This window comes from Dermacentor variabilis, chromosome 8 (assembly GCF_050947875.1).
Source record: "Dermacentor variabilis isolate Ectoservices chromosome 8, ASM5094787v1, whole genome shotgun sequence".
In the NCBI taxonomy this organism is placed as follows: domain Eukaryota; kingdom Metazoa; phylum Arthropoda; class Arachnida; order Ixodida; family Ixodidae; genus Dermacentor; species Dermacentor variabilis.
Genome location: NC_134575.1, coordinates 35,818,308 through 35,840,439, shown reverse-complemented (window position 1 = coordinate 35,840,439; position 22,132 = coordinate 35,818,308). Strand labels below are relative to the sequence as shown.

At 46.8% G+C, this 22,132-nt stretch overlaps 2 protein-coding genes across 2 annotated transcripts in view; one reads left to right on the top strand and one right to left on the bottom strand.

The window, feature by feature from the left end:
- The window catches only part of LOC142589996 (protein argonaute-2-like), a 32,263-nt gene extending 29,434 nt beyond the window's left edge, over positions 1-2,829 (top strand). Inside the window, exon 6 of the mRNA XM_075701791.1 lies at positions 2,702-2,829. The gene's annotated coding sequence lies outside the window, so the exon portion shown is untranslated. The remainder of the gene's footprint in view (positions 1-2,701) is intronic.
- A 2,519-nt stretch (positions 2,830-5,348) lies between these two features.
- On the bottom strand, positions 5,349-21,263 carry LOC142590994 (uncharacterized). Its single transcript, XM_075703369.1, has 9 exons — positions 21,125-21,263; positions 20,283-20,366; positions 15,607-15,695; positions 13,483-13,662; positions 12,101-12,238; positions 11,247-11,302; positions 10,092-10,228; positions 8,316-8,443; positions 5,349-5,629 (listed from the first exon to the last, which is right to left on the bottom strand). Exons 1-9 carry the CDS (start codon positions 21,249-21,251, stop codon positions 5,453-5,455), a joined length of 1,116 nt encoding a protein of 371 aa, XP_075559484.1. The 5' UTR covers positions 21,252-21,263; the 3' UTR covers positions 5,349-5,452.
- Between the last annotated feature and the right edge of the window lie 869 nt (positions 21,264-22,132).

Below are 22,132 nucleotides of genomic sequence, written 5' to 3'. Positions count from 1 at the left end.
AGGGAAAGGAGGAATCGCACGAATGAGACAGTAAACAGGGTATAGGTGTACATCTAGACGGGGAAAAGTCGTCTCACGGCGGTGTGCTCGTGAACGCTGGCGTATCGCGTTGATGGGGAAGAGTCGAAGTGGGACGGCTGCCGCCGTCGTACTCGCGTTGTCGCGCGGCTGTGTACCGTCGCATTCGTGTAAAGGCGGCTACCTCAATAAGCGGCATGCTTGCACGGCCGTATTGCTCTAGCCTGCCGCGTGCATGGCCTCCGAGATGTGCGTGGGATCTCGGAGGCCATGGCGGCTGTAGACAATAGTTCCCTACACCAATCCAGCTGTGCGCCATCGATGGGTTATCGTACGTGAGTTTTCTAGATTATTGGTAATTTGTCCGAAGAAACTTTTCCTCTCGCGTTGTTTATTACGCTTTATTTCCGACTTCGTCTATTTCCTCAGCGTCACGTGCTGCTACACGTGGGTACGCCGACGTGCGAGTTAGCGAACCGTCGTCAGAAATATCGCACACGAGCGGCTACCTCATATCATACACATAGTGCACTTTTGAGCGTGTTCTTCGAGTGCATTCTTCAATGAGTTCTCCGTTTCTGGAACTCTGTGTAACGTTTGTGCAGCGCTGCCGATCGGGTATTTATCGCTGTGGGATGGCTGCCAGCGAGAGAGTTCACACAAATTATGCATGCCGCGAGTACTGGATAAGCTCGTGACGTCGAAGATCGCGGTGCAATTGGGTCGCACTGCGCTCAAATCGGAAGGCTGCACTCTCTTGAATGTAGTGCAGCAAAACCGTAACAATACAGACTTCTTCGACAACTTATATAGCGTACACCTTGACCACAAGCGCGTCCGCGTCGTCTCTGCGAAGTCGCTGGGATGCCCGGAAGAGGATTATATATACATAAAAAAGAATATTGCTTGAGGTGACATGATGATCCAAAAGTGAAGCCAGGCCACCGCCATCTTAGGGTGGGCACGAATAAGCGTTAGCTCATGGTGAAGCAAAGGAAATATTATACGAAAATAAAATGTAATAATAATAATAATAATAATAATAATAATAATAATAATAATAATAATAATAATAATAATAATAATAATAATAATAATAATAATAATAATAATAATGTAATATAATAGGAAATATAATATGTGAAGCAAAGGAAAGTTTAATATGACCAAAATTTCTTTGCAGATCCTTCTCTACGGGCGCGTTTACGTCGCTAGTTTTTAGGATAGTCTGAATGTCTCATCTTACTTTGTGGGCGATCACGACATCAGTGCTTAGTCCAATGATAAAGCTTTTTGCCGGAAACGAATTTTTGTTCTCCAATTAGTCTTGCACTAAGAAAGCGAAAGCACTTGAGCTGCGAGCGCACTTCAGCTCTCGGGGCTCTCTTTCAGAGGTGAACGGTGGGCAATTTGCACAGCAGACGATGGCTTCACTTCTGCTGGTGGCGGCTCCTGTGGATAGCACTACAATATTTAACGGAACCCGTGCACTACACCCGTCGATCTCGCGTTCGCTGAACCACCCTGCTTGCTTGCTCCCATAGACCCTAGCGCCAGAGTTCCACTAGTATATATTTTTTAGGATACTACGGTACAAGGTAACAGAGCTCAGCGGAAAAACGCAACTGCAAACCATGTGCGACGACCCTCTCGTGAAGCGAGGCAAACATTTACAAAGAAGGGCTAATCCTAGCTCACGCGGTCTTCAAGATAACGCGGTAGCCAACTGTACGCTGTCCCTTTTACACCCTTATTGGTGTATAATTTACAGGGTGTGACCGGTTTGCACGCTTAAGAGGAAGCTTTAGCTCGGGCCCAACTCCGACGCGGTCTATTCAAATACATGTAAAACGCAAAAACGTTTCCATGAGACAACCCTTGGACCCATTTTGATGAAATTTGTTGCATTAGAAAGAGAAAGTTCTAGTGACTGTTGGAAGCGGAATTTCGATTTAGGGCTTGAATTTTCTTAAAGCGATTTTCAAATATTTGACCGATTGAGAAAAATAGAAGCACGAAGTTTACAAATTCATAGCTCTGCATCAAGTACTGATATCGCGGTTCTGTAAACGGTATCCATTAGATCACTCAAAGCGGACAAATTCAATATGTCATTTTACATCTTACGTGAATTTGTTACGTTGGTTACAACGGTTTTGCAAAAGTTGTATTTCCCTATGATTAAATTTTTTCATATTCATGTGCAACATATCAATTTTGTCCGCTTTAGATGTACTATTAGATGCAATTCACATAATTGTATTATCATTTTTAGTGGTTGAGTTAGAGAGTTGTAAACTTGCTAGTATCGTTTTTTGAAAATTTTCAATTTTTGTCAATTTCTAATAAAAAATTGACAACCTAACTCAAATTCAAAACCAACAGTCACTAGATTTTAAGTTTGTCTTTTAAATGCAACAAACCTCGTCAAATTTGGTGCAGTGGTTGCCGAGAAAAACGAATTCTCCTTTTACATGTATTTAGATAGGAGCACTCGAGCTAAAGCTTCCTCTTAAGGGTGCGCATTTCGGTCCATAGCTTACATATCTCAAAAGAATGCGAGACGTAAAGCACGCTTGAGTGTGTAAATCGGTTTAGAGTGTTATATACGTGCGTATTTTATGCATGCGCCGCGAGAGCAACTTTTGCATGTTCTAACTTTTCTCTTTCTGCTTCGTTCCAGCACTTTTTTTTTTCAGGTCTTCAGCGCTGAGACGTGGTCTCAGCTTTCCTTCTTTGTGTGCTTTCTTTTTGTTTTGTTTTGAGAAGTGTCTTTTTTGTTTGAAATAAAAAAACCTTTGTCTGCTGTAACCTGTCGTTTGATCAACTCTGACGTTTCCCCTTTCCCTCAAGTGTTGGGTGGCCAGTACGACACGTTCTTGGTTAACCTCTCTCTCTCTTTGTGTGTGTGCACTGTGTGTGTGTGTGCAAACTTGTGTGTGTGTGTGCAAACTTGTGTGTGTGTGACGTTAAGCATGCTCTCGTTTCGCTTCGGAATGTCGCATTATGTCCGCGTTAATGTCTCCGCGGACAGAGTTAGCGCATAGACGGGGAATTTGCGGAGATCGCTGGGGGAGGCCCTCGTCCTGCAATCTATCCAGCACATAAATGTAGAGAGTTCGGCTACCGACTTAACTGGGCGAAACTAAAAAAAAAAAGTCGTGGTCGTGTGCATCAAGCTGGGGCGATTGTACTTCAGTCTTGTCCGTTGTCTCTGCTACCTTTTTGAAAGCGCAGATCATAGTTTCTCACAATATTGCATAGAGCGAAATCTGGCGGTGCTGCGCTGTGGTGCGCATGGGAATGCCGGTATATCGTGACTCCGGATTGGCATCGTTCTCGAATAGCCTGGCAAGCACCGTTCCGTCTGTCACAATGATGTATTTTCTACTAAAACAGCACGTAAAAATAAGTTTTAGCTTTATTATTACACAAAAACGTTTTATTTAATTATAAGAACTTGATATTGCATGTACAATTATATGAAACGTAGTAATATCAGCGGGCCGATAAAGTTGGAGGACAGACAAGATTCGTGCTCTTTGGAGCAGTTTGTCGTCTGTTCTTGCTTTCCTTCGCTTGGTCATTCATTGTAGGTGAGTAAACTTCACTGGAAGATGTCATAGGCGTGAATGGATGGATGCAAAACTTTAATGAAGGTCCTGAGGTACGCGACTCAGCGCGCTGCGGGCCGCTCCCACGTTGGGACATTTTATGCAGATTTGAAACATTTTATGCAGATTTTACTTAAGGAAGTCATTATTTGTGTAGCCGTATCCACGTTTCAGACGAAGCCTCTTACAACACCAGCCAACACAAGCCTCGCAGACACATTTACCGTCATTCCCATGACCGCACAGCGCCCCTTGGGAAACTTGGGAAACGTTTTCGCATGCGCTGATGTTCTAGCGGCGCGCTACGCCTACTAACCAAAAGATGTAGCATACCTGCAGAAGTATCGTGGACACGTGGTCAGTCATCCCATTAGTTTGCGGGTGGTATGCAGTAGTGTTACGGCGAATTACGAGGCACTCCTTGAGTAGGGCTTCTATAACATCAGAGAGAAAGACGTCGGCTCGAAGAGCGCGGTGCAGACGATGCGTGTGGCATGGTCGAAACGATGAATAAAGTAATCGATTTCTTCTACACTGAGCCCGAGTGAGTGAGTGAGTGAGTGAATAAACTTTTATTTGGTCCAGCAAAGCGCGATAAAACGCGCACCCGGCTAATCCCACGACGGGACTGACAGATCTAGTCTGCCGGCCCGATCGCGGGCGCGCTGGACGGCCAGGATTTGATCCTCAAAGACAGGACTTCGCAGGAGCGCGTCCCACTCTTCCTTGGTGAACTTCGGGCCCAGCGACCCGCACTCCCAGAGCATATGAGGCAACGTAGCTACCTCACCACAGGCCACGCAAAAACAATTTGGATAAATCTCTGGATATATGCTATTAAGGGACGCCGGATTTGGGTACGAGTTCGTTTGCAGAAGTCTTAGTGTAACCGCCTGCGGCCTGCTTAGCTTGGAGTGAGGCGGGGGGAAAACCCTTCTCTCTAAGTAAAAGAATTTCGTGATTTCGTTGTGTGTGAGAGGAGCGTCTCTGTGTCCGGGGAGAGAGTCGCCCGATCCGAGGGCAGCGCGGTCGGTAAAGCCACGCGCAGCCTCGTGGGCAGACTCGTTGAGGTTCAGAGGAACCCCCTCAATCGCCCCGACGTGTGCAGGGAACCAAACGATCGAGTGCATGGAGGTGTTGCCCTTTTTGGCGCCTTTCAGAATTTGAACTACCTGCCGGGCTACCCGGCCTTTCTGGAATGCCCTGATGGCGGCTTTCGAATCGCTATACACCCTGTCTCTCCGACCGTATTGCATGGCGAGTGCAATGGCCACTTGCTCGGCCACCTCTGGGTTCGTCGTCCGGACGGAAGCACAGTTGATGACTTTGCCCAGCGTGTGAGTGAGTGAGTGAGTGAATAAACTTTTATTCGGTCCAGCAAAGCGCGATAAAACGCGCACCCGGCTAATCCCACGACGGGACTGACAGATCTAGTCTGCCGGCCCGATCGCGGGCGCGCTGGACGGCCAGGATTTGATCCTCAAAGACAGGACTTCGCAGGAGCGCGTCCCACTCTTCCTTGGTGAACTTCGGGCCCAGCGACCCGCACTCCCAGAGCATATGAGTGCATGGATCGAGTGCATGGAGGTGTTGCCCTGTTTGGCGCCTTTCAGAATTTGAACTACCTGCCGGGCTTCCCGGCCTTTCTGGAATGCCCTGATGGCGTGTCAATGACGGAAACCGCAAAAGCCTTGTGCTAAAAAAACAAGGTGCGTGCCGTACCAACTTGTTCCAACCTGCAGCCACCCTTGATGGACTAAAAGTGCTATATAGACACTCCTTCAACTAATGCGGCCAAAATCGCGTCGATACCTCCCCGGCTAGACTGGGGCCGACCGGCACAGTTCTTCGACGACGTAGCGCATCTTGACCACGGCCGCGTCCACGTCGTCCGCGCTGACGTCGTTGTGGAGCACGGCGCGCGCCTTGGTCGGGCTGACCGCGCTCATCTTAACCGCGACGGCCTGCTGGAGATCGTCGTACTCCCGCTGCGTCACCTGCGGAACAGAGCGGTATATATATATATATATATATATATATATATATATATCCTCCTGAGACCCCGCTATGGGGATTTGTCCAATATATTGGACATTCAGATATGAGACAGTACTCCTGTGACAAGGTTTTCATCCTCATAAAACCACACTGTACAACTTATTGGACACCTGCTTGTGCCATCTATGCAGCATTGATGAAAATACATCGTTCAAATTCCCGCCGAAACAGTTCCACAATGGCGGCATTAAGCGGCGCGGCGTTTTACGGCAGCTGCCGGAGAAGTAAGCACTGTTTCTCGTATTTCTACCTGCTTTTAGGGCATATCTTTGATTTTATATTAAAGTAGATACAACAGCGTACGCGCAGAATACAAAATTTTAACTATTCGCGCGCTTACCTTTTCTTGCTCTTCCTTTGATTTCGCGTGTCCATTACGTTGGACGCTAGGACTCAACCCGGTTATTTTGACCGCGCTTTTTCAATGGCCTTGTTATGAACAGCATGCGAGTAGTGATGGCGTTTAGCGGCTTGTGGACGAAATTGCGTCTCTTTTTTTCTTCGGCGGACCGGCCTCGCGTGTCTTATGAATTAATCCAATAACGTTTCTTTTTTAAATCCATGGCTTCGACCCGCAAGACACCTACTGTCGCAGGTGGTCTCTTAAGGGAAAAAAAATATCAATATCCCTCTACCAGATATTGTTCGCATGTACAACTTCAACATGGGCGTTGTTGACAAGGCAGACCGAATGATAAGTTACTACAGGATAAAAGCAGGCGTCAACAAGTGGACAATGAGAGCCATCTTTCACCTCTTCGACATTGCCCTCAACAACTCCTGGGTGCAGAACACGCGGGACATACGCTCCGTAAAGAAACAGCGGAAATAAATACGCAAATATATGCAGTTCCACCAATCTGTTGCTGCGACTCTCGTGGCTCAAGGGAAGAAGCAGGATGAAACGGACAGTGAGAACGAAGCCAAGTGGCATCCGCCATCAAAGCAGGCTCAACTGTCTCCTCGAGAACCGAAAGAAAAGAGCACTACCCACTACTCAATACTGGCAGACACTGCAAACGCTGCCCGTTGCAGACTACAGGGCTGCGACATGAAAACAAAGTTCTTTTGCACGAAATGTCGGCTCTTCTTCTGCATCACCAAGGACAAACAGGTGTTTTGAAATTGCCCACGGGAAGTGAACACAAGAGCAAAATTTTTTTTTTTGAGCAGAGGAATGCTCTTCTTATGTACTTTATTGAATACTTTGCCTTTTGAGTTGTTAAATTATTTTTGCACACGAGTTTTGCGTAATATCTGCGGTACGTCATTATGTGCGCGCTGGGTGAAGAAAGACCGGGTAGCATCCCAGTGTCCAATATATTGGACATCGCGCTGAGCTGAAATTATCACGGGTATTGAAAAAACATTTAACACTTTTAACCTTCATAACCATCCTGATTTATTCTGAAAATTTGGAAAAAATCTGTGCACCCAAATGCATCCCGGGTCTCAGGAGGATATATATATATATATATATATATATATATAGCTCGCGGTAACGACAGTTCTCGGGCTTTCTGTTCGTTTCGGACGTCAGACTTGGGAGAGACGACTCCGAGGTGCGTTTACGCGTGTGCACGCAGATAGGTAACCCCAACACTTCTACCGACCGCGGGATCTGAGAATACGTTGAATTTCCGAGAGGCTTTTGCCCGTAGCCGCTCGCTCGCTCGCGCCGCACATCTATCTATAGAGTACAGATAGGAAATCCCATTACCAGGCCGTTCCGAAGGGGCGGAGTCGTTAGTTAACCTCTCTATCGGATTCAGCGGTCTGGAAACTTTCGCGGTTGACTGTACCACGGCGCAAGCGGTTCTTGCGCCTACTCGTTCGTGCGACACCTGTTGGAAGTGGGTGTACCACCTATAAACGTATAGTGACCTGTGTTTTGTGCTCCGACTCCAAACGTCTTAGAGCCTTGTTCTCTCTCCACCTCTCTGCCTCGAGTTCCGACTGATATTTCTCAAGCTCGCATTTTCCATGCTTGCATCGTTCGATGAAGCAGTCGGTATTCTTTTTTTCTTTTTTTTTTTGCTTTCCAGCTTTAACGTTTTAATCTGGCCACCCCACGCACCAGTTGTGGCCATAGTGTAGGCGGAATCTCTTGCCTTGGAGGGATCCAGGTCTCACTGGTCTAAAACAGGGATGGCTGTAGTGGGGAAATAGACGTCTCCTACATTCGGCAGTCTAGGGCCACGCTCCGTCATGTAGACATAAGAGATGGGAGTCTAGATAAGGAATCTGCAGTCTGTAGCTGCAGCGAGTTTTAAATGGGGTAGTGGAACGATTCTTAAGAGACGTGCACACCGCTTTCTGCCAGTCGCTCCCGACGGAACAAACAGACGACGGACAGACAGTCGAGGCTATAAACAATCGATACCTGAGCGAAAACAAAGGATCTGTAATCTCTTTGATGTATTATATAGTAAAGAGAGTGTTGAAATAATCACTCAACTATGTAGGATGAAAGTATGTGCCTTCGTATAGGCGTATTGCTCTTAGTACTGCCGAAGCGGCCGACAGGGGCAGTCCTGGCATTTCATTTCTAATCGAGGGGTTTCGGGCAGTAAAAAACACAAGCGCCTGTATGCATGGCACGAGGTCAGTGCAGCAACAATTAACCTTGTTGAGGCGCTCGCAGAGTGTAAGCGGCGACAGCCGGCAGGTGTCGTGGAAGTCGTAGACGGCGATGTTGGTCTGCACCGTCTCCAGGTCCACGCTGATGTACGGGTTACCCCGGAGGCTGACGCCTGCGCAGGGCGGTTTAATGAGAGGCGATTACTTGCGCGCCATCTATTTATACAGACTCCTGTGCGCGGTGTCAGAGATATATAATAATAATAATAATCATCATCATCATCATCATCATCATCCCGTTTTATGTCCACTGCAGGACGAAGGCAGTGGACATGCACTGCGATCTCCAATTGCCCCCTCTCCTGCGCCAGTCGATTCGAACTTGCGCCTGCGAATTTCCCGATTTCATCGCCCCACCTGTAGTTTTCGGCCGTCCTTCATTGCGCTTTCCTTCTCTTGGCACCCATTGCGTAACTCTATATGGTTCACCGTTTATTTATCCTGTGCATTACATTTGGCCTTCCCAGCTCCGTATTTTTTTTTCTCTTAATGTCAGTTAGAATACCGGCTATCCCCGTTTGCTCTCTGATCTACACCTCTCTCTCAACTTCAGAATGAGAGGGATCTCCTTTTCGTCCTAAACGACTTGTCGCGGTAAAGATCGACTGAGAGAGGGAGAGAGAGAAAAAAGAAAAGAAAAACAGCAGCGATGTAGCGGTAAATGCGCTAGCATTATGTCACACCTCTTTGAGGTCCCGGATCCGTGATTGAAACCGCGCTGACCACATTGCAAATTGTTGTTGAGTAGCTCACTCCGCACACGTCCTGCCTCTGTGAGGACGTACGTGTATGACATATATATCATACACGTACGTCACACATAACACGTGACCGCGTTCTCACACTTCGCGAACGTAAGCCTTTTTTTTTTTTCGTCACTTTGACGCTCCTAATGCTAGAGCATTAATAAAATAATACGACATATGCAGACACTACGCACATGTTGAAACGTATGTGAAGCGCACCTTTCGTGAAGCGGTTAATTAAACGCGATAATCTACACAGCGTTTTGCGTGCAGCGTAACGATTGCTTGCCTGCCATGCAAGACTTGGAGAGAGAGAGAGAAAGAGAGAGAGAGAATTTTATGCAGGGTTCGCATACACCTCTTTGGAAATCCTTGAGAGTCCCTTCAATATGAAAAAAAAAGAACAGAATCAAGGGCCCTCACAGTTCTCTGAAAGTAAATGTGCTCCTTGAATTCCTTGAAAGCTGAGATGGGCTGGTGTGGGCGGCGCACTTTTGAACATTCAGAGCAACAAACTTCACATGGGGGCAATACTATGTGTCATGGGCGCTGTCTATGTGAAATCTATCCTAGATCTGTTGTTGTTGCATTGTAGCTTTGGGGTGTAAAACACCATGAATGAGACGGTCGATATAGTTGTCATTCATTCATTCATTCATTCATTCATTCATTCATTCATTCATTCATTCATTCATTCATTCATTCATTCATTCATTATTCATTCATTCATTCATTCATTCATTCATCTTATCGGTCGCAGCTACGCTGGCGGTTTGAATGAACTGCGCTCTGCATACATTCATTTTAAAAGTTATTGTGCGCGAACAAACAGGGACGAAGAATAGAAGAAACACAAGGACGAGCGCTTTCTAACAACCGGTTTCTATTCTTCGTCCGTGTTTGTTCGCGCACAATAAGTTTTAAAACGAATTTGTTCCAACTAGGCCGACTCGCAGTCTTGCCTCTACATACACACTCGGAAGTGTCGGCATGCATGCCGTGGCGTGTCCCTCACCCCTGGCGAGCCTCTGCGTGTTCTCGTGGTCCTCGTGCAGCCTGGGCAGGACGGTCTTCAGGGAGACGAGTCCCGCCGCGGCCACGACCCCCGACTGGCACATGGCTCCGCCCAGGCACTTTCGCGCGCGTACCAGCCTGCAATTCCCGCCGGGGGCCGATTTGTTGAAGTTCGTGTTCTCATCGACTCTAGCGTATCCTCCGGCTGAACCAATGAGAAGCGGCCGTATAGTGGGCCGGTTGGAACAATTATGGTTGTGGTGCCACATACGTATAGGGTGGGTCTCGAGAGCGCATGCTTCTCGCATATTTAAAGCTCGCTGGTGACGCAAAAAAAAAAAAAAATAGCAGAAAAAAATGAGTAAAAGTGCGGCGGTGACGAGTGAAATAAAAATTTTACGCTTACAGTTGCCTTTCGAAACAATATGACGTGCTACATCACACGAACGCTGTTTCTATATATTATATATAGAAACAGCGTACGAGTGTACAGAGTGTACGCACGGAGTGCATAAACCGCCCGTGTAAAAGCTGTGTTTCCGTAGCGAGCGTCGCGTTCTTTTTTTTTTCATTAAACTTACTGTTAGTTTAACTTTGAACGCACTGTGTATTGCTACGTCATAGTTCTTAGTTTTCTATTTTTTAAATCTCATTTGTTACCCTCTTTTCGTTTGGTATTACTCCCCTATACCACCACCCTCGCACTGCTAACTGCCGTTCACGTGTCAGCAGAGGTAGCTAGACAGCTATACAGTGCGGTCAGCACTAGCTTCAGTTCCTTCATATGTATACAAACAAAACAAGCGCATATACTACTCGCGTTACTTCTAACGCTCTGCAAAAAAAAAAAAAAAAAAAAAAACAGAACGCCCCCGTACCGCGCATGGGGTGCACGTCAACAGAAACCGCGGATGGTGGAAATTATTTCGGAGTTAACTGACTTCCACTCGCCATGCATATATATTCGTGATGAAAAGGCTTGCTGGGGCTATTAGAATACAGATGCAAGCTCGTAGCGTAGTCCCATAGCGTGCGGTGGGCGGGGTGTGTTTAACGTACTCTTACGCAACACAGTGCGAGCCGAGCATTCATATATATATATATATATATATATATATATATATATATATATATATATATATATATGATTACCTACTTGTACACAAAGTCCTTCGTTCCAGCCACCAGGGACCCCACAGGACAGGCGAGGCCCTGGAATGAGTGAAGCAGATGAAAGAGTTCTGAAACATTTTTTCTGGCTAATCATACACCGGACTCACTATTAACGGATGTCATCTCGCGAATTTCACGCCGCCAAAGAATTTTTCGAACCCGTCAACTAGTTATCGCACCGATACCCCGCTTTCTTATTCCTTTCGTTTCTGCTTGCGCGCTGCAAGCTATGCAGCTGAGAAGCCAAAAACATCACCGCCCAAGCACTCCGTATACAGATGGTTAACCAGCGAAGCTGAAACGTGCGGCTTGCTCTCCTTGCTTATTATTTTTTTTGTTTTCGTTTTACAACAAAGCTGTTAAGGGCTACTCTCCCCACTATCGTGTCCGCGCGTAGAAAGAAATCCAGAAGATAGTGCAATGCCGGGCCGACCTGCGGCGGAGGTGACGCAGGCGTTATAAGCGCTCGCCATGCGGGGACCGATCCGGCCCGAAGATGGCACATTATATCAGGCCGACCCGCGGCGGAGGTGCAGTTCACCGTTAAGGGGCCCACATACGCAGCTTCGCTGGTCATCAACTTCCCAAAGTGGAAGTTTTTTGCACAGTGCGAAACTAGCGTGCTTGGCACAGCGCCAGAAACGCTGTCGGCCGTGTACGCGGTGTGGCGAAGTGACGCGAAATTTCGCGAAACTATCGCCGAAGAGCTTATAGCCCGAAATTGAAAGTACACCTTGATCAAAGAACAATGAAGTCTGTAAGTCCACAGTTCCTATATGATCCTGTTGTTGTGGTTGTTGTTGTCATTAAATATGGTTTTGGACACTTTTTACGTACCTTCGAAATGCACAACATAACGGAATCGCAACCCCTGAGGATGTCCTTCGCCGAGAGGCCCAGGTACGTCGCCGCGTTCATGATCCTGGCGCCGTCCATGTGCAGCGGTATCTTGTGACTCCTCGCGAATCGCGAAGCCTGCGTGGAAGCACGCGGATTGCTTGCCTGGTGGATTTTTCGAGAAAAAAAAAAAAAAACGAGCCTTTAAGCGCAAGACTTTTGCAACTTGGTAGAATGCGTATACACCTCGTGTCAACTGTAATTTCGTTGATAATACACGCGGGGAACCCTGACAAATAGCTAGAATAATGGTTGTGTTAGGGTAAAGCAGAATTGCGTATACTATGGTATTAGAGAATTGCTATTACACTAATTAATATCAAGGCACTTTTATGTCCGTTATAAAATTTCTTATCGCTGATATGTGTGTTGACATATATTTACCGCGTTCTTTACGATATTGACTATTTTGCTTTATTGATATTGCTTTTAGATAGCCCTCGTAATGTGTTGACCCCTCCCCCCCCCCCTTTTTTTTTTGCCTTAACAGTCCAGCCACATACTGTTTTCTCGTATATTTGTGTAGTACCTCCTGCATTTTTCAGAAGGTTTACTTGTTAAATATACCACCGTACGCTGGTTTTACTGCTTTTGAATTCAGTAGTAACGAATCGAGAGCTACGGTGCAGTGTTTGAATTTAGGATGATCTTCTGTGTAACACTTTAAGAAAACCACTGCTGACGAAATAATAGTCTGGAGCGTTCATAAAAAAACGAATGCTTGCGCTGAACTATAGTCAGGATACTGCAGGTTCGCATAGAAGGAAATTGACTTTTGACGAAGCACCGAAGCACCATATACTCTATCTCTTTCTTTATATATATATATATATATATATATATATATATATATATATATATATATATATATATATATATATATATATATACACATATATGGAGGGGGATTCGAGGTATCTTTGGCGCAAATAAGGGAACACAAAAGAGGCACACAGAAAAGCGCCATTCTCGCTTCCTCTTTTTTCCTTGTGTGTTTTTTCTTGCGCCAAAGCCAAATATACCTAGGATATTTATGTATCATTAGTCTAACATAGTACGCTCCTATACACGAAGAAATGCCTTTATTTTGATCAATTCATGAACCTATGTAATCATATAAGCAGGTTCAGTAATCTTTTTGCACCAACCTCTGCACCCACCTCTGCCAGGATAGTGCTGACTTTATCAGTAGAATGAATGAATGAATGACTCTCTCACAGAATCGCCAACTATGTGAGGAAAGCGTAAAGAGCATTCCGAATGATAGCAAGATGTAGAGGTCGCAATATTTCCGAGGGTCTTATGATTGGCTCTCACTGCACCTGTTCCACGTAGTCGACGGAGAGGACTGTGCCTCCGCTCATGTTGTGCGTGTTCTCCAGGCAGAGCAGCGCAGTCCTTGGGCAGGGTATGTCGCGGTACCTGACCCGTGACTCCAGGTCTTCTATGAGGATTCGGCCGTCCTTCTGCGTCGGAACGGCCCAGCTATGCACCGATGCCAACTGCGCGGACCAAGGAGCGCTCGATGTAGCGCAACGTTAGGGAGTTTTAGCGAGCCGCCGTAATTGCGCGGGGGAGTATAGAAGCACGGCCCAGCTGTATGCGCGGATGCCGCCTGCGCGGATCGTGTAGCGCGCGTACGATGCGATGCGCAGTAGCTTGAGAGTTGTAGCGAGCCACAGTTTCTCGGAACAACTGCGTCATCGGCCCAGTATACACTCAGGTGCGGAATGATGTAACGATTTTATCCCAACTTTTTCTCCCCCCCTTTCTCGCGCTTTGTTGATGGTCCGAACAACGCTCCGCCTACGTAATCTTTGCCTCTTGATAGTTGTGAGCGCGATGAATAACAATGGAACAGAATGGAGCGAAAGAAATACTCGCATTATGCCAGACCAAGCTCCCTGCGTGGTGCGAAAGAAAGGCACAATGTGGCGCAAAGTTGGGGAGCTTTAGCGAGCCGGTTGAAATTCCAGCACGGCCCAGATGTGCGCACGAGGTCATGCACCTGCGCGGGCACGCAGAGCGTGCAGAACGAGGCGCGAACCTATATTAGGGAGTTTTAGCGGTTTGCAGACGGCGTGCTACCGTTTTTTTTTTTTACGCAGCTAGTTTTGTTTTTATTGCACCGCGAAGTGGCGCCCTGCAGTATAAGTGAAAAGGCTGTGATAAATTGTTTCTGGTTGCGTCTAAACGTTGTCACTGTCGCGATCTATCCATTCTTCTTAATTCGATCCTCTGGTACAGTGCTTAGTCACAGCGACACCTCGGTTAGGGACATTTAGAAATGGGAAACCCAGAGCAAGGGGACCTGCCGCGAATGACAAAATGCCCAAAAAGGGCAAATTTCCAGCAGCAGCACGATTACTCTGCTGCCAAAAACCTGGACCAGCAGCGAAGTACCTAGAATAGAAATGGTTACTGCAGCTCTCTGTTTGTTACAAGCTCTTTGTTTGTCTGGCTGAGTTCTGCGCCACCAGGTGGCTGCACCGTGCAGGACGTTCGCGTTTGCAGCAACACGATTACTCTGCTGCCAAAAACCCAGACCAGTGGCGAAGTACCTACAATAGAAATGGTTACCGCAGCTCTCTGTTTGTTACAAGCTCTTTGTTTGTCTGGCTGAGTTCTGCGCCACCAGGTGGCTGCACCGTGCAGGTCGTTCGCGCCTCCGCTAATCATGCGATAGAAACGTCTCAGGCCGCTCGCGTTTACCCGAATACCGCGGGACGCGCTGAAATTCTCTAATGCTGGTCACACCAGTGTTGTGACCGCGAGTGCTGGATCGTGGTCGTCGGGTGGAACTCTTTTCACTTGTGTCCCTTGGGGCGCCCCCCCCCATTTTTAGTTAATAAACCAACGGTACTAAATCTCTATAACGCTATGACTCTCAACTCTATATCGCCGTGTATATGCTACGTACGCCAAACAACCAACTTATAGTCCGCCTAACAGTGTTGTATACTGGCTAGACTGGGGTATTGCCCCATCTGAAATTGCTGAACGGCATGTATCCCACTCGCTATAGGGCCTACTGGCCTTGGTGCGGTGGGATACAGACCCTATAATACATGTAACCTGGGAGTGAACTAAGCGCCCTCATAGGCCAAATAGCAGTGCCACAACGGAGCAGTGGGCGGCACAGCTCGCGCGTTCCGAATTGGCAGGACAAAAGTCCTTAATTAGCCGGGTCAAGCAGGCGGCCAGTGGGGGCCCCTGGACTGGGAGGCTCCAACCACCCCTCATTAAAATCTGTTCCTGTCAAATAAAGTTGCCATCTCTTTCTCTTAATATGTATGCGGCTGCTCGTGCACTCCATATAACGACGCATAGCAGTCCGTAAGAGTGCCACTGGGTCTTCGCGCGCATCGATGGAAAGGTCTACGCGGTAAGGCGCACGTGTCACTGGATTCGAAACTGTCGCGAAAGAATTCGAAGGCTGTGCTCACTTGTGCCGCTCCTCCCTGCTCGTTGAGGAAGATGTGCGAGGCGTCTCCGACCAGCATCTCCTGGCCCCTCCGGTCACAGTGAGCCATTACTGCGAAACGGCGTGCGACGGGGTGGGGGGTCAATTCACATATTCATTCTTTACGTATCCTGTTTACTGCAATGTAATTTGCTGTGCTTTTTGTTGTTGGTATTGTTGTCTTTTTGTTTTGCCCCTCCCGCCAGGACCCATTTAGGGTCCCCGCTATGCTGTAAATAAAATGAAATAAAATAAATAAATAAATAAATAAATAAATAAATTAGGTCGCCCCATGCGCGAGATGATCGATGCGACGCGCTCGTTTCGTATATATGACACAGATAAAGCGCGCGAGTGATTGCTTCACTGGTACATGAAGTTCAGGAGGAGGCTATGCCTCGAAAGCCAATCCCTGTTTTTATTATTAAAATTTTTGTGACGTACGGCGTTAACTGCCTTCGTTAGGCAAACGGGCCAATCAGTTCGAGTGAAGTCTATTACATTTAAGCAAGGAAAGCAGAGTTCTGCCAGCTGTATAGGAAATAAAATTTTGATTTAAGGCCTAAAAAAAAAAAAAGAAATTTTAGGGTTTCGCGTGCCAGAACCGCCAAAACCACGATCTGCATGATTATGTACGAGGCACGCCGTAGGTGACTCCGAATTCATTTTTACCACCTGGGATTCTGAAACGTGCTCCTAAATCTAAACGCGCGAGCATTTTTTGCATTTTTGCAGTACATTCGACGTGCTATACAACTCGGGCTCCACCTGCACCTCCCTGGCTTTTAAATGAAGGAGGAAGCGAACAATCCGGCGCGGCTATATAGCTTAGCGACTGCGGCGCTTCGATGCTGACCTTGAGCTCGCGGTTTCGATCCTGGGCCCGGCGGCCACATTTAGACGGGAGCGAAATGAAAAAAAAGAAAAAAAAAGCACGCTAGCGTAGTGTTGGATTTAGATGAACGTTAAAGAAACCCAGGTGGGTAAAAATTCACCCGAAGTCTTTCTTTTTCTTTCTTTCTTTCTTTTTTTCTCAACCCAACCGAAGAAAGTCGTGTTGCTAAGCTCGCGTCGTCATGTCACGTGTACAGTCAACAGCAGAAGTTTACGGGATGCTGTTTCCTCTTCAAATGTGAATTCCTGCACTGTTAAGACATGACACTTCGTATTTAACGAATCACTGTGTAGGTGGCGAAGGCTACTTACTACATGCTGGAACATTTAATTCGACGCTGTGTGATTATTCTTCGCGCGAATTCGGCTGCTTGGCAGATCCTGCGTCCCGTAAACTTTTGCGGTTGACTGTACATACCGCCTATGAAGCTGCTCGGAACACACGAGTGTATAATACCGTCTATATATGTGATAGATCCACCCGCCGTGGTTGCTCAGTGGCTATGGTGTTCGGCTGCTGAGCACGAGGTCGCGGGATCGAATCCCGGCCACGGCGGCCGCATTTCGATGGGGGCGAAATGCGAAAACACTCGTGTGCTTAGATTTAGGCGCACGTTAAAGAACCCCAGGTGGCCAAAATTTCCGGAGTCCTCCACTACGGCGTGCCTCATAATCGGAAAGTGGTTTTGGCACGTAAAACCCCAAATATTATTATTATATGTGATAGATCACGCCCGGTGTCCAAGCACTAAGTTTGCGCATAAGAACACTTGAGAGGCCGCTACATATGGGTATAAATATACATCGGCTGACCCATATGGGGCTCTCGCGATATTTGCGACAGCAGATGAAGCTGATATCTGATGGCGCGAGGACCGCGCCGTTATCGGGAAGACGCCGACGCTGAAGAAGCGCGCTTTCGGGAGGCGCGTTTCTCTTTCGGGACGCGAGTTTTGGTTTGCAAGCGCTAAGCTAAAACACTCTAATTTCACATTATACAGGAGCACAATCTAAAAGTGCAGAGACGGGGAGAGGGTGATCTCGCTTTACAGTGTCGCCAAATGTGTCTGCGCTCCGCTATTGGGAAAAAAAAATAATAACCTCGGTAATTGCTAAGCACGCAAGCGATGGCACCAGGTTGATAGTTGAAGCCGCGGCTATGTTGCTCAAGGCAGTTGTGTCAGCGAACCTTAATCTGTCACCTTATCAGAAAAAAAAAAGAGAACTGTTTACTCAGAATGCAAAGGAGGTGGTACGCTGTGCTAATCCATATACGTAAAGATTTAGAGATGCTCTTTTTGTTGTGTCGAGCACGGTTTCGGCACGTGATTGTGATCTACGTGAGCCTATGCGTGTGTTTTATTTACGAACATGAAGTTTAGCTGGAAGTGTCAGTGCTTGGTGTCCGTGTCGTGCCTTTCCGTTCCTTGTCTGCCATCGCGTCGTGCACGTTCGGAATGTACGAAGAGCAGATTCTGGGTGAAGAAATGGCAGGGACGACCGGGTTTGCATATAGCGCGTACTTTGGCGCTCGCGAAAGCGAGGCAACGTAAGTTTAGATTCCTGCGAAGTGTTGTCCTTAATAAGGGTGAAAAAAAAGAAAAGAAAACGCCGCTTTCACTTTATTCCGTGAATTAATATATATGCTTGTTTGTTATACTGAGAAGAGAAAGATAACGCTTTCCCCTTTTTGCGTCGTTGATACTTGTTATTGTGGGGCCTCGTCAGTTACGGTATATACTTGTTGTATTGTTGTGCTACAAGACACCGAAATTTACCCTACGCGAAATGCGCCCTTTAGCATATATAAGGTCTAAGCCTAAGCGGATGAAAGCAGGTGCCATGAGGGGTTGCGCCACCTCCGTCAACATGTCCTTATTAAAAAGTAAAGATTATTATTATTATTATTATTATTATTATTATTATTATTATTATTATTATTATTATTATTATTATTATTATTATTATTATTATTATTATTATTATTATTATTATAGCAGCGCCTCCAGATATGAGCCCTTCCGCTTCTTCAGTCTCCGCATCAACGAAGCCTATCTGCGCCCTTCTCACCCGCCATCAAAGGCGGACAGAGCATATCTTGGCCCTCTCTGGCGCGCCCGTATAATCGACTCAGACTATACGTAAACGCGAAAGGCTCGAGATATGTAGATGGAAGCGGTATAGCGCTCGCCCACTTTATCTCTCATTCATATTCGATCGCTCTGACTCATTCACTCCATCACCTAAACTCATCTCGCTCGCTTGCCGACTCACTGACTTCCTATAGCTCACTCTCCTAATCACCCGCACCCGCTTATCCGTTCGTTCATTCACTCACCGGCTCAGTAACTCAGTGCTGTCGGCTGGACTGCACTGTAAAATAATTTACACCCTAAAAAGTGAAAAAGGGTGTAAATCTGTCTATAACTCACTCCCTTAGGGTGTTATCTATATAATGGACACCCTAAGGGTGTGAGATATAGGCACATTTACACCCTTTTTCACTTTTTAGGGTGTAAATTATTTTACAGTGTGTGAGCCCATCAATACATAATTCAATCATATTCTCACTGCCGCACTTAAGGTCGCATTGTATAAGCCTATGGATAGGCAGATGGAAAAAAAAATCATGAGAATATGGAAGGGGAAACTGCCATCCGCCGGACTTGCAGCGCAAACCTATACACTTTTCTTATATACAGCTAAAGGAAATTCGTTTGTCTGCAAGAAAGCTTCGCAGTTCAAGAAAAAAAAACACAATTGTCCTGGTCCGGGGGGATCGAACCCGGCACCAACGCCTTTCCGGAGGGTAGGAGGAGGGGTGGGATCGCCTCGCTATTTGAGATAACCAGGAGGGTAGCCGTTTGCGGCGTGAGGCCGAATTCATCGACGGCTCGAAGCACAGAAACGCTGAATATGGCAAATCATTTGTGCGAAAGCGCCCAAGTCCAGTGAAGATTCATGAAAGGAAACGTGGGTTTCCTTTGTACACTGTAAAATAATTTACACCATTAACACTTTCAGTGTCGTTTTTTTAGGTGACGCACGCCCAGCGGCGGTTTTTTTTTTCTCGATCACAACTGTTTATTTTTGGTTATGCCTAAATGGAAAAAAAAGTCACATATAACGGCAAATGCTTTCTAGCTGGGTCCTCGCATTCCTATCCAACAAAAAGAAATGTCAAAAGGAACATGGCGGGACAGAGACGCGAAAACGTACCGGTACACGTCAGCGACGCTGAAAGGGTTAACAGTGAATAAGGGTGTAAATTAATCTATATATCAATTTACACCCTTTCAATTACTCCCTTTCTGATGTAGGGGAGTTATACACAACTCCCCCTATATCCGAAAGGGAGTAATTTTGTGGCTTATATATAGACAATTTTACACACTTATTCACTTTTAAGGGTGTGAAATGTATCTAACATATAAGGAACCCTACACAATCCGTATGGAGTTTTCTTTGCAGCTTAGTGCTGCAAGTCGGGCGCACGAAAAATATCCCTTTCGTCAATGTCCGTGCTCCTTATACGGGCTGCCGAAGAACCGATTTTGTTGAAGCGTGAGCTTAAGTTGTAGCGCCCGCTATCGGCTCGGACGCCAGGTGGCGCTCACTGCGAGCCAAGAAAAAAGAAATTAACATAAGCAGTCCATGGGTGTGCGTGTTCAGTCGGTTGTCAGCCTACGTGTAGACACTGCCTTTTTTTTTTCTTCGCTCTCGCTATACAAAAATGAACACGGAGCACGTATACGGGTCGATCACCTGATGCAATGTTGCCCATTGTTCCACTGGGCATGAACAACGCGGCATCCTTGCCTAGCAGTTCGGCCACCGCCCGCTCCAGCTCTGCACGAAAAAAAAAAAAAACCTTTAGATGAATGAATTTGCGTGTCGTGAAATACAAAGCGTTTGTATACCCGGAAACCTGCAAGTGTATCACCATACTTGCTGCCGGGCTGGTTGGTCCATGCTTTCAGAGCTGGGTTAGGACGATGGGATACGCCGTACACAGCGGGTGACAGCGATACGCGCTCGCACCATTATAACAAGTCGTTAGACCCTATATCGTGTATTAGTAGGTGCGCGCATGTATGTCGTACTAACCAAAGTGTGGGCTTTGCATAATAACGTGCCGAAACTTCACAGCGGGTCACGGTGGACGCGGTAATGTATAGGTTCGGGAATGAGGCTAACCAGTTGAGGTTCTCTTACGTGCACATTGCAAAGCACGCGATACACAAGCTCGCTTCTTTTTTTGTGTGTGTCTTTTGGCCTGATCAAAATACGGTCGCCGCGGCCTGTATTCGAACCCGCGACCTCGTGATCAGCAAGCAGCGCACCGAAGCAGGTACGCACACGTCACACTGACTGCGCTGTTTGCGCATGCGCATAGCCTTCTTTCGACGCGCTGCACAACGCAGCGACAAACTCGTGGTGAGCTTAGGCGTGACGTCTGCGCCTACATATATAAGGAAGGAAATGCGCGCAGCAAGAATAATGCACGTGATCGACGTGTTATGTGTGTACTATATGTACCTCGCGCGTGCTGTGACTGTGACTATAAACCTAACGCACTTAACCTTCAGTCATATATCCTAGCATACCGTTGACGGTGGGGTCCTCCTTGAAGACGTCGTCGCCGACCTTTGCTTCCATCATGGCCCGGCGCATTTCGGGCGTCGGCTTGGTCACCGTGTCCGAACGGAGGTCCACTACGAGCGGGTCGTCCATGTCCTGTAGTATGTGCAGTGGAACCCGGATGTATCGAACCCACATATAGCAAATTATTGTGTGCATCGAACAGCCGTAAAATTGCCTTGGGAAATTTTTGTACAAAGTTCTTGTTCGATACATCGAATTGCCTGTATATCGAACTTTTTTTTTTTTGCGACCCCCTTCAGATTCGGTATATCCGGGTTCGACTGTACGGAATTGAAAACTTGGCTTATAACTGGTTCGCGCGCGTGATCACATGACCGACGCAGCTATAGCGTATTTCGGGAAGCTGTAGTTGGTGAGGGGCCATTGCAAGTATTTATACAAGTGTACAGCGAGGGAAGACAAGGACAGCTGAAGCGAGCGCTGCGATCCCGCCGTGGTCCTTCCCGATGTCCTTGTCTGTTCGGGCTGCATATACTGTCACGTATACAGTCAACCACGAAAGTTTATGGACCACGTACGGGATCTCAGAAAGCGTTCAATTTCCGAGAAGCCTGTATAACAGTACTTAGTAAAATCCAAATATCGCAATGTTTGTTAGCGTATACTGGTATCGAGTCCGTAAATGCGAATACTGTACACTGCGTTCAGAGGCTGCGCAGATATTCGGCTTCTTTTTTTTTTTCTCAGATATCGTGTTCTCCAAACTTTGTGGTTGACTGTACCGCTATCGCCCCAACCACCCCGCAACATTCTGGCAAGGCGCTATTGGGCGTCTCTTACCGTTCATTCGGCGTTTAAAGGCCAACTGCAACGAAATTCCGCTTTGGCTCATTGTCTTTCCTTTCGTTTTTTTACAAATAAGCAGAGTACCGGTTGTTTATACGAATACTGTAAGTAATATTTAAAGAGGGCCGTTTTGAAATAAAGGAACGGTTCCTTTGCAAACATAC